This window comes from Cinclus cinclus, chromosome 7 (assembly GCF_963662255.1).
Source record: "Cinclus cinclus chromosome 7, bCinCin1.1, whole genome shotgun sequence".
NCBI lineage: Eukaryota > Metazoa > Chordata > Aves > Passeriformes > Cinclidae > Cinclus > Cinclus cinclus.
The window spans coordinates 10,135,847-10,151,589 of NC_085052.1; the positions used below are offsets into that span (position 1 = coordinate 10,135,847).

The 15,743-nt window shown below is 44.8% G+C and overlaps 1 protein-coding gene across 7 annotated transcripts in view; it reads left to right on the plus strand.

Moving 5' to 3' along the window:
- Nucleotides 1–15,420, plus strand: part of MXI1 (MAX interactor 1, dimerization protein) — a 56,526-nt gene extending 41,106 nt beyond the window's left edge. For 2 of the 7 annotated variants that reach the window (XM_062496798.1, XM_062496802.1), the window contains exons 4-6: nt 10,079–10,193; nt 11,372–11,543; nt 12,685–15,420. In XM_062496798.1, the coding sequence (XP_062352782.1) occupies nt 10,079–10,193; nt 11,372–11,543; nt 12,685–12,848 (451 nt within the window). In that variant the 3' untranslated portion in view covers nt 12,849–15,420. The other 5 variants (XR_009933361.1, XR_009933362.1, XM_062496800.1 and 2 more) reach the window with 5 other exon arrangements.
- Nucleotides 15,421–15,743: the final 323 nt, after the last annotated feature.

Here is a 15,743-nt window from a genome sequence, read left to right on the forward strand (position 1 = left end):
CTGCAGAACCTTGCTAATTCATGTTTTCTGGTGTGCACCATCTTCTTATTTCTTCTGGAGAGGCTGGAAGGACATGGTGGCAGTAGATCTGAGCTGGACAACTTTCCCATTGCCTGGCAGTTTTAGAGGCCATTGAGAATTATAGAGTGAGAGCATCCCTGCTTCTCAGTGTCTGACTGCAGAAACCTTGCAGGATCTCAAAATACCTCTTTATTTCAAAGGCACGGTGCATAGCCAGGAAACCTCCAAACAGAATAATCAGGAATAGCTGGAGAGTTTGGAAAATCTTCGCTATCTTTGCTGGTGACCTAATTCTAGCAGTAAAGCTGAAAATCCGTAGGTTGCAGTAAAGCAGGTTAGTGCCTCCTCTGCAAGGAGGCAGGTTTCTGATGAATGGCACAGCTGCTTTGCAGGCATGTTGGCAGCATGCAGGAGGACACTACACTGACTTGGTGGCTGTGGGCACACTGTGCATCCCTAGAAGGATAATTACAATGGTATTAGTGAAAACCAGGGCACAGGACACTGCTGACTATTTAAAGAGCAGGGGTTTTTTTATCCGCCTTTTAACAAAGATGGAGTTTTTTTAGACTTGGCTTTATAATTAACCAGCCTGGCTTGCATGTTGATGTTTATGGCTTACTTTGCACGTTCCCTGATAGTCAAATGCAGGATCGTAACCATATCTTATGGCCAGGGCAGGAAATTGCAATACCTGCATGCTTGGCAGCACATTGAAAAGTTGTTGGCAAGTGATCCTGTGCAGGAGGTACCTACATGTGGCCATACCAGTGGCACCTGGGCTGTGTTTTTAAGTTGGAAGGAGAACGTGATGTAGAACATTTGTGACCTGTAGTGGCTGTTTGGTTTAGCATGTTATTATGAGCACAGCTCAGCCTAAAAGGGGTTTAGGTGGTGACATTGTCTTTTGTGCTACAGTAAAATATGTTTAATTATATTTACCAGGGATTAAAATACTTTCTGGCTAATGTCCAAGATCGATAATAGGAGTTCCTCAATATATAAATTCAGGGGGAAATCTGCTCCAGAGCATCTGTTGCTATTTGACATCTCTTAATAACTGTCCAAATTTCTTGCAAGGAATGGCGCAGAGGAGCTGGGAGTAGGGAAGAGAAAGTGGTGGATGGGTGCTGAGGTTGGTGTTAAATCTGTATGAAAATGAAGGGGTGAGAGAAAATGCCAGGCATTGATTGATTCCAGTCCTCTACTGGGCAGAGGGCCACCTATGCTGCTCTCATCACCTTCTCATTGTGAAGCCCAGGTTATTGCATTTGATCTTTTTCCACTGAGTTGAAGCAGCCCTGTCCCATCAGTGCATCTGAAGATCAAAGGGGTTATGGAAGGATGAGCAGTCATGTTACCAAGCAACTCAGTAGAGTTCATTCTGGAGGAGGCATCTTCCAAAATGGCATAATTTTTATTACTGTGAGCATCAGTATTCAAAAGATTTTGACATTACCTTTTCTAGTTTTGGAAGTTATGAGGTTCCAGGTAGTATCTTTTTTTAGACATTGTTTTATTCGTTTAAACAAAGCTTCTGTTTTCTACCCCAATAGTTCAAAGAAGAAAACCTCAAGATGTGCAACAAATAGGACCCAAAGGCTGAGAAGTTATGCCATTAATAAAATTAGTCCTGGATATATCACTTCAGCTTCAGAATCATAGTGTTGCTTTAGTGTAATTATTTGGGATCAACCTAATTTAGTAATTTTGAGTGCAGTCACAGGAACCTGTTTCAATGTCTGTGCATTTGGCAACTGTATACTTGTTCCAAAGAGTTTCCAATCCAGGAGGCAGTCAGAGAAGAGGACAGAAACCAAGCCTGGACAGGCTGAAGGACAGCAGCTGGCGATAGAGTGGTAGAGCAGAGCAAACAAAGAAGAGAAGAGAGTGAAAAGGAAGGTAATAGAGACTCAGTTTGAGATGGGAGCAATTCTACTGCCTGAAGGGCTCTCTGAGATGAGGGTGAGATTCCCAAGTTTTCAGAAGTGTCCTGTTCACAGCTGTGTCTGCAGTGCTGTGGCTTTGAATCCTGGGAGGTGGATACTCTGTCACGTGTCCATGTAACTCAGAGTATATATAGGCCAACCCCTGCACCCACTGAACAGACTGATTTGCACTTAACATCTGCAGAATGTGAACAGACTGATCAGGCTGGAGATACTGGGAGATACAACTAAAACTGTCACTTATGGCTGCATACTGCAGCCCAGGAGACACCTGTACTGCAGGGAATCCAAATCTTTCAGCCAGATCCCCCATATTTCACCAAAGGATTGGAGGTTGCCTGATTTCCCCTCACTCTATCCCTCTTTGAAAACTTTGAAGTAATTAATTTGACTTCAAAATCATAATATAATTAGGAGACCTCTCTCAACAATATTCAGTTTCATACCCAGAAGGATCCCAGGAAACACAGAGATTTTGACAGATGTGTGATGCAGCAAGAGGTGGAGAGATCATGTCTTTCTCCAGACTGCAGTAGTTGGAATGTTGGAAGGGACCAGTGGTGGCAACGCATCACTTGGCAAAAGGTTTTTTGGTCTTGCAGCTTCTGTTTTCCAAGAACCTGAAGCTCTTCTAAAGTTGACATCAGTGATGAGTCTTCCCATCAAGAAGAATTGGGGGTAATTTCTGTGTAAGGTGCACATGGCCATGTGCTCATGCTGCAGTGCAAGGCCACACAGTGCTCAGGGGCAGTCAGGGTTTGTAGCATGGAGGCTTTCAAACTGTACAGTGGAGAGTGTGGGCAGTACATTTTCAGGTAAAACCCTTGCTTTATGCTTACCTTAAGGCTTGTAGCTTCTGTTGCAGATGGGAGGAGGGTTTGTGTGCCCCAAAACTGGCCATTTTTTCCTGAGTGTTTCAGTTGGTTGGTAAGATGCTCCCTTTCCCACTTTGGGTTTTGTCACTGAGGTGGCCTTTGGACAAAATGCTGCAGTTGTGGAGTACATCAGTACATTGCTGTTTGTATTTTGTAGCCACTTAGGGGCTTGACTCACGACTCTGCTTTCTTATGCACTGTGCCAGCCCTTACCTGCCTGGTATGTGGCCTGTCACCAGGCAGAGGTGCATTGATTTGTGTGACTTTGAAAAACTGCACTGCCTTGGGCTTGTTTTTTTTTTATTATTTCTATTATTGTTCTTACCAGTGTTAGGTCATAGATCTCATCATTTGCAGTTTGTTTTTCCTTTGCCCTTGATTTGAGAATACAGTTTGGTGCATGTTCGTCTCTATCTTTTGCAGACAGACCTGACATGGTTAAGATGAAGCTGAAAATGTTGCTTGTAGAACTTTTTTGTTCCTTTAAATTCCTCTTTATAGTATGTTGTCACGTCTTTTTATTGTCGGTCTTAAATTTTCGTTTGTTTATTTTGAATGGTAAATCTTTACATCTAAAAATTTAAATATATGAAGGCTTTTTTTTCAATTAATTTTCACAGCACATTTTATTAGCATTTGGAATACAAATACTCCTACATGCAGGGGAGCCACTGATAGAAATTGACTGGAAACAGGTTCAGGTGAGCAAGCATCCTCTTCCAGCTGGGAGCAAACACAGGACAACAATCAAGAGGAGAGAGACCTGATTTAAAATCCAAAAGCAAGGCTCGTTGTGAGTGATTTCACAGCTCAGGTGGAGAATATTAACTTTTAGCTGTGTATTTCTGAGGTAGATTTCCTTCTGAAACATGTGTGTGCCCTGTGGAACCAGGGTGAGCGGGTGTGAGAGTGTTTATTGCAGGCTGGCCGGGTGCCACTGCAGCGTTCTTGCCTGGCCAGAGGGCTCACAGCAGTTGCATAACACACTGCAGCAGCGACAGCAGGGGCTCCTGCCTCCTCCAGGTACTTGGAAAAGCTTCTTTCCTCACTGGAAACAAGTGCCAGTAAAGCAGGGAGCAGATACCTCACTGAGGGGCTGGGCTGGGGGGGTCAGGGACAAGAGTAAGGGAAAAACATCAAGTCATATGATGGCTCTTGGAGATTAGCAGTCTTTGACCTGTGAATTGCTTTTAGAAGGAAACAGTATTTTCCCTGCCCTGCGGTTTTTGCATGTGCTTCTCGTTACTTTTATCTTAAAATCGTTCTTGTACTGTGAGTTACTGATGTGGGGTCACATGTGTTTCTCCAGGAATTGCTTTCTTTAACCAGTGATCCCTCCTGAATTTTTTAGGCAATCTGTTAGACTCTGAAATCCAAACAAAGTTGGTGGTTTCTAATTTCAGGGTTAAATTAGATTCGACTTTGCAAAGGCTTAGAGGGAAGAGGAGACATATCGTAATGTCCTTTTCCATGTTAGGATCCTCCTTCTTCTGGTTCTTTTGGTTTGGTTCTATTTTTTTTTTTTTTTAACGTATCTTAGAGATCAAGTGTCTGATTTAGCCTCAGTGGAACTTGAGCATATTCCTAATGTGGAGCACATGCTTAAATCCACTGTTGAATTCATGCCCTATAGACCTGGAGGCACAAGTACAAAAATATATGGGAAATTCTTTTCTTTTCCCTCAGATGCTCCCTTCTTTCAACATACAAAATTAAGAATTCAGCATTTTGAACTGCCACTGGAGGCAAGTTGGTCATTTCCTGCTGGGAGGGATGCTTGATCTTTTAAAGATGAGGAGTGAGTTTATGTGTGTGTGTCTGTGTGTGTGTGTGTTTTGCAGATGTTCGGGTCTTGATTCAGCAAAGTCTCTCAGCAGTGTCTGATGGGGGGGTAATGCTGAGTCTGGTAAACCTGCTGCTGCTCCAGAGCTGAGTGTGTGCACATTTGCCTGATTTCTCAGCAGAGGAAGTTTCTTTCCTCAGTTTCCATGGCTTCTGCCCATGGTGGAAGTCGGCAAGAACTTTGCACAAATCCCAAACCACTTCTGGCAAAGAAGCTGCTGTCTCTCTGGCAATGTTAGCATTCAGGGATGGCTCTTGTCTGCAGCATTGACCAGAGGAGGATGGAGCAAGCGATGAGGGTCACCTGCTTGTCAAGGGGTGCACAGGGGCTTGGCTGAGCCCACCAGGGCCCAGGGAGGGAAACTGTCAGTGGCCTTACAGCCCTGGGCTGGCCCTTGCAGGGACCTCATCTGGCATTGTTAGGGGGGTAGGTTTCCAGCCCCTGTGTAGCCACTTTGTGACCAGGCTTGGAGCTGCCAGCACAGATCCCTCAGCTCTCCAGGGACTTCCAGGCAGGGAGGAAGCTGGTGGCTTTGTGCCCAGCTTGCTAAGGTGCAGAGTGTTGTGCTAGGTGTATTCCTACCTAAACTCCACAAGAATATATTCAGAGGTTTGGGGAAATGAAACAGAGACTTTCTTTTGCACCCACACCTTTTTCTGCAGTGCAGTTTTGATTCAGGCGATAGAGAGCCCAGTTCCTGCAATGGGATTTGCATGTGTGTTGTACACTGAGACAGCTGAAGCTGTGAGCAAAAAGCACACATAAATAAAGGCTTCCTCCCTGTGCTTTATATAATCAGAGTGGGTGATGTCATTGGGAGCTGGAGAGGAGAGCAGGCTGTGAAATTACAGCCCTCTGCAGCCAGGCAGAGCCAAGTGCAAGGTGGGGGGGGGCTGCACAGAGCAAGAGGCAGGCTCCCCTCTGATACAGGCTCAGGACAGAGGACCTTGGAGGGGAGCTGGGAGTAGAAATAGATAATCCAGATACAGTCAGATAATCCAAATACAGTCAGAAGCTCTTGCACAGGCACAAAGGGAAAGCAGGGAGAAGGGCAGGTACCCAGTGAGCAGCACTGGGGTGCCATTTTAAGGGCCAGTACTCCCTTCCTCCACATGCAGCTGTCTACAGCTTGTGGCTCTGCTGGCAGGGCTATGGGGCTGCTGGGCTTTCTCATCCTTCCTCTGCTTTAGTCTTCTGACCCACTGCAGCTCCTGTCAGAGAAGAGAAGGCATCCTTGCCCTGCTTGCCCTCCGCATCCCAGAGGAACTTAGTTCTAGTCTCCTTCTGGCCCCACACAGGGGAGGAAACACAAGCATCAGAAGGGTTCTGTCCTAGCCAGGGTGGCGAGGTGAAACAAGAAAAAGGGTGATCCTCAGCTCTTCAGGACAGGGCTTGTGTTTGGCTCTGGGTTTCTGAAACTTCTAAGGTGATTTGGTCCTTTTTTGGCCATCCCGATGTCCCCCAACATGGGAATCTTAAACAGGAGTTTTCCCTCTCATCAGGCTGAGCAGGAAGAGGGGACTAGGCCTTATATAGAGGCTGATCCTTTGGGAAAGTAGAGAGCCCCCTTATTTCAAATCCTTCACGGATTTCTCTCTCAACATATCAAGTACCTACAGTGTGCTTGGGATGCTGCTGCGAGAGTCTGATTTTTTTCCCATTTTGGCAGGAGGAAGGGCTCCAGCTTCTCCCATCTCCCCAGCAGCTAGCATGCTGAAACTGGAATTCTCCTTCTGTCATCCTCTGTCTTCCTTAGGATCAAGAGAGCGAGAGGCAGCAGCCCTTCGCACCAAGCCTGCCTTGTTTCTCTGTTATATAACAATATGGGCTTTTAGACTTGTTTTTCTAGATATTGGCAGATGCGTCAAATATTGGCATAATCCAGCGGTTTACATGGAAAGCCGTCTGGCTTTGTCTGGAGGCTGTACAATGTTGGTATTTTCTTTGAAAACAAGAGCCTGCAGCATTGTCAAAGCCATGTTGCAGCAGAGTCCAGGTAAACAAGGGGAAAAGACACATCATGGCCTGGCCTGTGGAATTACAGCTGCCCAGGGGCAGCTCCAGGACTTGTTAAGAAAGATTAATGCCTCTGTGATTGCTTTCTCTCTGAAATGGTCTTTTAGCTAAGTCTTCTGTGATGGTTTTCAAAGAATCACAAAATCATTTATGTTGGAAAAGACTTTCAAGACCACGGAGTTTAACTTCTGACTGATCACCACTTTGTCAGCTAGACCATAGCCCTCTGTGCCACATCCAGTCCAGTGAGCAGTGACTCCATCTCCTCCCAGGGCTCTGGAGTTTTATTTCTGATGCACCCATCAGTGTGCCAGACCTGTAGTATGGTTTAAGAACCCATCATGGTCCACTGGGGCTGTTGCAAGTTAAGAGATGTCAAGGACTGTGACTAAGTTAGATTTGAAAAATAAAAAGGTAAGGAAGGTATTGAATGCTGCAGAGGGGTAACAGCTGGGGAAGTTGTTCAGTTTGATCTGTCTGAAGGAAAGCAATGTGCTCACATGCCAGGACAGTTGATTGCTCCTTCCTATCCCAGTGTGGCTCAGCTTGGAGTGCAAAATACGGAGAAAATCCAGCAGCAGCACAGAAGTAATGGCTTTGGTCAAACCTCTTCCAAACCTGCCTTAGCTCAGCCAATACCACCAGCCCCTGCAGTGTGCTTGCAGCCTGAGCCATGCTATGTGCCATTGTGAGCTTATCAGCTCACACCACACTCATGTCGCAGGCAGGTGGCCCCTCCTGATGCCTGGTGTGCTGGCAGAGGCCACCACCCCTGCTGCAGGCCACAGCCTTTGGCCAGCAGCCAGCAGAGCCACGGGCAGGAGAGGCTTCTCTGAAAATGATCTGCACGAGCCTGGGACAAGCAGTAACCTCCTTCAGTCCACTGTGGTCCTGGTGCACAACAGGAAGGTTTTCAGGTGTCTGGGGTTTTATTACATGGTTTGCCCTTTGCCTGTAGCTTTCTGGTGCTTAACAGGGTTCATCTTGTTCAGTCTGCACGTAACCCAGCTTCTGACGTGGCAGATCAGTGCCACCCTTTTGATTGCTGTCTCAGCAATCCAGCCAGTGCTTGCTCCTGTCCAAAGCTGATTGCTGCTTCCAGGAATTGCAGTTCCTGGTGCAGCACCTTCCCAGTTCCTGGTAAAACACAGTGCTGAGAATAAGCCCAAAGTTCAGGCAGTAGATGTGTTGTCCATTTCTCTCTGCATTTGGGAGTGGACTGTGTTATCTTTGCCACTGGTTAAATGTTGATTCCCCAAACTTTTTTTTCCTGTTACACAAATAATTCACAAATTTTCACCATGGGCTGGGAGCTGCCTCCAGGTCTGTGGTACCTGCCTGTAGCAGATGCTATGTAGCAGTCTTCTGTTAGGTAGAGCCCCCAGATCTGAGCTCTGCTCAAGCTGTGTTTTTAACTTGTGCTGATCCATAGGTGAATTGTGTGGCTGGAGCTGGTACTTGTGCTGTGAGGAGACACATGCTGCTCTGTGCTGCAGCTTGATGCCTGTGCTCTGACAGCTGACTCAGTGACTTGACTGTGTGGTCATTCAGGAAGTCTGTGGTATATCCAAAAATAGGGTTCAAACCCCACAAGATCCTTCTCCTCTTCATTTCTGTGCAAGAAGTCAGTGTCCAGTCTCCCGAGGGATGACATGAACTGTAGTGCCAGTGTGAACCAGCAATACTTTTTTTATTGCTTACTCTTTCAGTGATCATGGGACACAGGGCAAACACCTGTAGTGGGTGTACACTCCTGACCAAGCTCTGTGTTGAAAACTGTCTTCCAGGTAGGAAAAAAATCCCCATGTCCACCATATGGGTTTAATGACAGTGGGGTTTGCCCTAGAGCAAGTTAAGAAGTAAGAGATGAGATTTCTGTGATTACTGTTCTTTTAGTTTGATTTTTAGACTATGATTTCCCTTTCCCCACCCCTGTATTTGTTAATGTTTAATGGAAAACACGTTTTCTTCAAGGCTCTTGCTGGTCATATGCAGCCCTGTGACTGCTATTGAGACAGAATGATGAACCCTTCATAAAGAGATTTATGGTAGAAACTGTGAGGATCTCACAGCTACAACACGGCCAGTGAACACTCCCCTGTGCTGACAGTTCATCAGCAAAACCCCTGACCCTTCCACCCTTAATCATCCTTGCTTGTCACTGACATAATTGCCTGATTACAGACTCCTCTCCCCCACCCCTTTCAAACTGGGTGCAATAGTGCATTTGGAAAACAAATGGAAATGAACTGTCCGTGCTCTTTTCTTTCTTTTTTTTTTTTCTTCCCCTTCATTGAGATGGATCAGGCTAAGATTCAGTTTCTTTGTGCATGAGCAGAAGCTGGTATAGGCTTTCAAGAGTCTTTTGCACTGGTGTTTCTTGCATGTGAATGGTAAAGCTGATGTCATTGTGTTATTGATTGGGATGACAACTTTGGACATAAATCATTAATGTCTGGGAAAGAGAGAGGGAGGGGAAAAAGGCAACCCACACTCGATAGTTTTGCATAAATCTGCTGTTCATCCCTGCATACGTGATCCAGAGGAGAGAACAGTGGGAACAGTCTTCCTCTGCAGCCTGAGGACGATGTGTGTTGCCACTGCTGCCTGAACCATTTATCCCAGAACATGTTGCCATATTCCGCAGAAAATGGATCATATCACCAGCAGTGCTGTTGTGCTGGAGCCTGTCTTTGTAGATGTGAGCCAAGGTCAGAAGTCTGCCTGGGGGAAGGTCTTGGGTTCTCTCATTCCCACAGACCTTGCGCCCCTAGCAGCGTTTCAGACCTGGGCCCAGGAAGGAGTAAGAGTGCAGTTCTTGGGAGCTATTATCCCTCTCACTCCTTTAATTGCCACCAGGGATTGTTTCAGTGTTTTGAATGGGCAATTTTTTTCATTGATGATCTTAACTTCATGTAAAAAGAGGGTGTTCAGGTCAGTTCATAGCAAATGTCCCTGAGCTAGCAATGAACAAGCATGCAGGGGGTAGCAGTCATTCAAAACTGCTTTCGTGAAAGTTCTCAGCAAAACAGACAGCAAACAGCTCAGAGAGAGTGGAAATCCCTAAGTTATTTGTACCATATCCTGTGTGCCTTTGCCCCTGCACAAAGTTCATCCAGATGAGTCAGATTATCTGTTCAGACAACAAGAAAATAAACAGTGTCTGTCAAAGGTTAGCAATAATGCAAGTATTGGGGAGCAGCTGATGTTTGAAGTGTAAATAGTTTAGTGGCAGTCTGTGCTGGTACCTAGGGGAATCTTGTGATGCGTGGAAACAGGGAAACCTGAAAACTGCTTTGTGGGGGGCAGAAGTGAAAGAAATCACATTCCCTTGCAGAAAGCATTGCTCTGATCCTCCTGTTCTCCCCATGCAGCCGAGCTCACCTCCGCCTGTGTCTAGAACGCTTAAAAGTTCTGATACCACTCGGACCAGACTGCACCCGGCACACCACGCTTGGGCTGCTCAACAAAGCCAAAGCACATATCAAGGTAAGAGCTGCCTTTCCCTGCTGCTTTCAGCCTGGGCTCTTGGAAAGTGCAATGCAATTGCTCATCCTTGATGCCTCTGTTGAAGGAAACGTGACACTGTTAATAAATAAATAAATAAAAAGAGCAAGCAAGCCTTGCCCCTTTGGTTAGCTGTTTATCATTGTCAGAAGCCACATTTTTGGATGAGTCCATCATGAACTTCTTAACTACAAAAAAATGATGGATTTGAAGAGCAAGGATCTTGTTCTGTATTGCGATCATTTGTTGGCAGGTGCATCTCTTTAAAGAAAAACAAACCTACTGATGAGTGACTGCATTTTGATGGAAATGGAGCTTTTTTCTGGTGTGCTACTGAGTTTCCACTGCCAAAGCGTTAGCACAAACCACAAGAGTGTGAGACAGGTTTGGCTTGCTGGAGCTTCGTGTATGAACCTTCCAGCTAACCCAGTGCTCTTCTAGCTCCACTTTTGGCAAAGTGAGACATGAAAAGAAAATGCAGCATTGTCAGTATCTGGGAGAGCTGAATTACTTCGTTGCAGGTCAGGATATAGAGAGGGAAGATCAGCGATGAGGTAGGAAAACTGCTGCCAAAGGGACAGAGTTAGCCTGAAATGACTCCTCCTTATGCAATGTACTTGTTGTAGGAAACAAAGAACAGTGCCCTGGTAGATTTCCCAGCTGTGATCAAAGAAATCTGTAGTAGGTTATGTAAATTACTCGCTGAATAGAAAAATCTGAGAAATCCTTCTAAACCATGCAGTAAGGAGCACAGAGCTCCCAGGGCACGTTTTGATGTTGGCACTGCTTGTAACAAGCCCTGGAGTGTCTTGGCTCGGGGGTTTGAGGCCCCTGCGTGGGCAGAGGCGGTAATGCAGGTATCAGAGCCCGGGTGGAATGACCCACAAACTGCTGCAATTCACAGCATTTTCCCTGGAGAGGCTCAGTCCTCAGAGACTCTTTGTACTAATGGCTATGATTTATCAGGACCTGAGAGGTGGAAAGACGTGGGAAGAAGGCATTGTGCTTGAAGACTGCGAGGCAGCTTGGTTCAGGGCACTTGCAGGTTGAATCCTTCTGGGACTGGGAAGGTGTAAGCAAGGCAGGTGGCAGGGCAGTATAGGTGGGAGGGAAGGAGAAAAGGATAAAACTAATTACTGAGTTGTATTTGATCATGTCAGAAACTTGAAGAGGCTGAGAGGAGAAGCCAACACCAGCTTGAGAACCTGGAACGAGAACAAAGATTCCTAAAGAGAAGACTGGAACAACTACAGGGTCCTCAGGAGATAGAGCGAATACGAATGGACAGCATTGGATCTACCATTTCCTCGGATCACTCGGACTCGGAGCGAGGTGGGTGTTTCTGAACCAGCATGGAATTGCCTGGACTCTGTAGTGAGAGAATGAGATTCATCCATTTCTTAACTCTCAGCTTCCCCTTCTCATGGCCTTTGATGTTTAGGTTGCTGATTCTCCTCACACACAGGTACATACACACAGATATACATTTGAAGAGTTTAGTATTTTGCATGAGTTCTAAGTCTAGAAGAATTGTTGTTGATGTCAACTTGATCTGATTTCTGCGGCATTGAAAGCGATGGTGAAGTTGAGATGCTTATTGTGATTTTTGGACTGCAGAATCTCTTGGCAACACAGAGGAAAATGTAAGAAGATATTACTAATGAGACTGGAACCAATGTTCCACACGCTTACCCCCCTGCCCCTGCTACCAAACTTCCCATAGAGTTCATCTCTCCAGTCAAAACTGGCTAGAGATAGCTGAATGGCTAACTGAATTAAGACAGCTTCCTTTTTAAAAACAGTCCTGCACCTGTGGAGAGAACAGATGGTTTGGTGTTTACTGACAGACCAAAAAGGTGTTGTACAGTTTGCGTGTGAGTGTGTAGTTTAAAACAAAAATTATTTGGAAAATTCCTGAACAATATGGGTACCAAGATGCCTTGTTTTTTAAGTCTTTCTTAAAAACAAGATGTCTGTTCCAAAATCCACTGAGTATGTGTGAGGGTAACCCAGATTCCCATGGTAATGCATTGTAATTGTGCGTGGTCCTGGCTTTGGCAATATAGTGTCAAACAACTAACATGTTTCAGGTTAACTTCATGCTCCATTTTCTCTCTTGCACTCAGTTTTATCTGTTTCTTCTTTTTTTCTAACACTGGGGTATTAAAGATCCAAAGAAAGAGGTAGTAGCACAAGCTCAGTGTGTGGGGTAGCTCAGCTATGCTGATGGTGTTACTGGCATGTGGAGGAGTGAAACCCCTTTGCCAATCCCTACAAAGAACTCCAAGTTAGTATTAGTCTTTTTATAAATCATGACCACAGCCCACCCCATTCCAGAGCGAACACTGAAAGTTCCTGCCAGATGACCGCTCCATTCCCTGTGTTGGGGCAGTCCCAGGAGCTTGCTGGCATGAAGGGGGCAGTTGGGTGTGTAGTGCTAACCTGTGTGCTTTTCTCTCATTTCCCTTTCTAGAAGAGATTGAAGTGGATGTTGAAAGCACAGAGTTCTCCCATGGAGAAGTGGACAATATCAGCACAACCAGCATCAGTGACATTGATGATCACAGCAGCTTGCAGAGTATTGGGAGTGATGAGGGTTACTCCAGCGCCAGTGTCAAGCTTTCGTTTGCTTCCTAGAACCAAGTGAGACAGTGCAGGGTGAATGATTTCACTGGGGTGATCAAACTGGGTCCTAGATGCCAGTATCCTCTTTCAGAATTGACACGTTGACAACTAGTCCTGGAGAGACCTGTATATAAAGCTTTTTGGGTAAAGGAAGCCTCCCCAGAAACCCATATTTGTTCATTTGGTCATGTTACCAATCCAAATTTCTGCTGGCAAAAAGTTAAGCCAAACACTAGTCCCTTTGCAGTCAATGGAATCTGTTTGTTTCTGTGGGACCTGAATCTAGACCTTAGTGATGAAACACTTTGTTTTGAATTTATTTGGAATTGTTTGAAAGAGGATACTAGAGACTCATCCCTTTCTTTCTGTCATGAAATCTGAGAAATGTCAAAATTTCTTACACTGCATTCAGATTGAACAACCTAATTTAGGCCCTTCTGAAGAGCTTTTGTGGTCCTAAAAGGACTGTATTCTACAGTTTATCACAATCTAATGCTGTCATATTGTACTAGGAAATCTAAGAAGGCTTACGTAGCCTAGGAATAACAGTGACAATAATGATTAAGGTCTTATTCTGTGCCCAGAGGAAGAGGGGCAGCGATGTTCAGGGGAGACCACCATTCAACTCAGCTTTCTGTTGGACATCCTTTAAACAGTGAGTACCTCTGAAGCGTGGCTGAAGCGAGAGGTACACACCTGTAATCTACCAGCACAGGGTGGGCTGTCGTGCCCGGGGCGGTGCCAGTGCCAGCAGGTCCCCAGTAGGTGTGTGCCCCTCACAGGCACACGGCCAGCTGAGGGCAGAATGAAACCAGCACTCGAGAGGTGACACACCAGACAGTCATGCCCAGATACTGAGCCACTATGACCTTTTTATTTGAAGCGATTTTTTGATAAACATTTGTAAATGTGTTGGGAGGGAAAACATGCTAAGTCTGATGCATCTTTTTAGAGCTTGTCTGTACGAAACCTTAGATGTCTTTTATATGAATTTATGCCATGAAAAGATCTCTGTTTTGATGAAGCACTTGACCCAATGAAACGCAAAGATCCTTTTTTTTGCCATGCACACAACGGATGAAGGCTGTGCTAAGCTGGAAGAGGCCAGGTTTGTTGGGGGGTTTCTTCAGTTTTCTTTTTAGAATCATTCCCTTTGCGGACTTTTGAAGTTCCAGTCCAGTAGTTAACCTAGTTAAGCTCAGCACGTCTTTCATGTTAATGTAACATTTTGACTGCACGTCCTGTTCCCAAGGGCCTTGCCATCTTATCTGTGCAGGTGCTGTTAAGAGCTGTTGTAGCGAATGTTTTCTAATTTTCTCCAAGACAAGCATTCTAACCTGCACTTTGAGGGCTTTGCTTTTTTATTTTTGTCTTTTTAATGGCCAGGATTATTTTGTTTTCCGAGTTTTAAAAACCTTAATAGAGTCTTCACCTATGGCATTGTTTGAAACCTTGTATATCCTTAAGTAATTTAATTACCCTTCATTACTAAGAAAAAAAAAAGAGGAAAAAATGCTTTATAAAATTCATAACTTATTGCTGATTTGAATGGGTTGTTAATTTCAGTCCTTTAGATTTATTTTATTGTTTTAGATAGGGTTGGGTAAAAAGAAGTAAAATAAAATGAAAAATTAAAAACAACCATATTTAGCAGTGCAGTGGAATTGTGTTTAAATGTTAGCATATGGTCCCCATTAAAGTAGCACTTTAACGCCATTAAACATTTCTGTATCTGAAATTAGTTGTGTTCTTCCATCTTGGTCATTCCTGTCACTTCAGCCAACTGCTGTTCTTCTTGTGCCCTTTGGGTGACATCCTGAGTGAGTCTCATGTAGACTTTTGCATTGTGATAAGTTGCCTGTGTTTAAATACTGATATTTCCCCCACTCTCCAAAATGTGTCATTCCCTGTAAGAGACACAACACATGTGCTTGAGTTGAGAAATAATCTTTCCGTGGCTGTAATGAATGATTTCTCTTCAGTCTGGGTTTTTGTTTTATTTTAATTAATTTGCTTACTAGGTTTGCACCTGGTTGCAATTGTTAAATATTTTTTCACTTGTGCGCATGTAATCCAGTGTCTCAGTCCATCTGTTCTTCTTGCTGGAAAGTTACCTGGCAGGAGCAAGAGTCTGCCACAGAATGAATTAAGCTCTAGGTTACAAATGGAGCCCAAGGGCTTTGAAAGAAGAAATTCTGCTTGGGTTTGTGTTGGGTGTTCATATGATCTCTGGATGACGGAAGGCTTGGGACAGTCTATAGAGTGGTGAAAAGTAGGAAACTTCATCTCTAGCATGGCCTTATTTATTTATTCATTATTTTTCTCCTTGGAAGTGTTGACTACTGGCAGTTCTGGTGCTGACCAGTTGGATACCAGTGGGATTTATTTATTTATGAGCCCTTTTCTGTAGCTGTCCCAGCACCTCGTCTTTCCTGTTATTCTTGTTTGTGTTAAATGCCCACTTGGGAAAGCAATACCCCAGGTGAGAAGCACTGAAGTTCAGGGGATGGAGAATGGCCATGTTCTCCTGGTTGGTATAAAACAGTGACATGTCTGTGGTTGGAATAAATGCATTTGAAATGTTTGTTTGTGGTGCTTTGGGGCACTTCGGTATGTCCTACCTTTTCTAGTGTTGTGGTCTCAAACGGGTCCTGATCTGAAGTACAGGTAAATGGGGAAAATGTCACAGGGGATGAACTGCCATCCCCAGCCACCTGCCTGACTGCTCAGCCAGCAGCAGTGGTCCAGCCAGGGGGAGGTCCAGGAAGAAAACAAAACTGAGAGCCTTTCTAATATCTGCAAAGACTTAGAGTTGGTTGCTATGCTGCTGGTGGGTTCTTTGTAGCAGATCCTAGCAGATTTCAGCTAGAGTTTTGATCATTTCTTATGTGATGGAAGCATTTATCT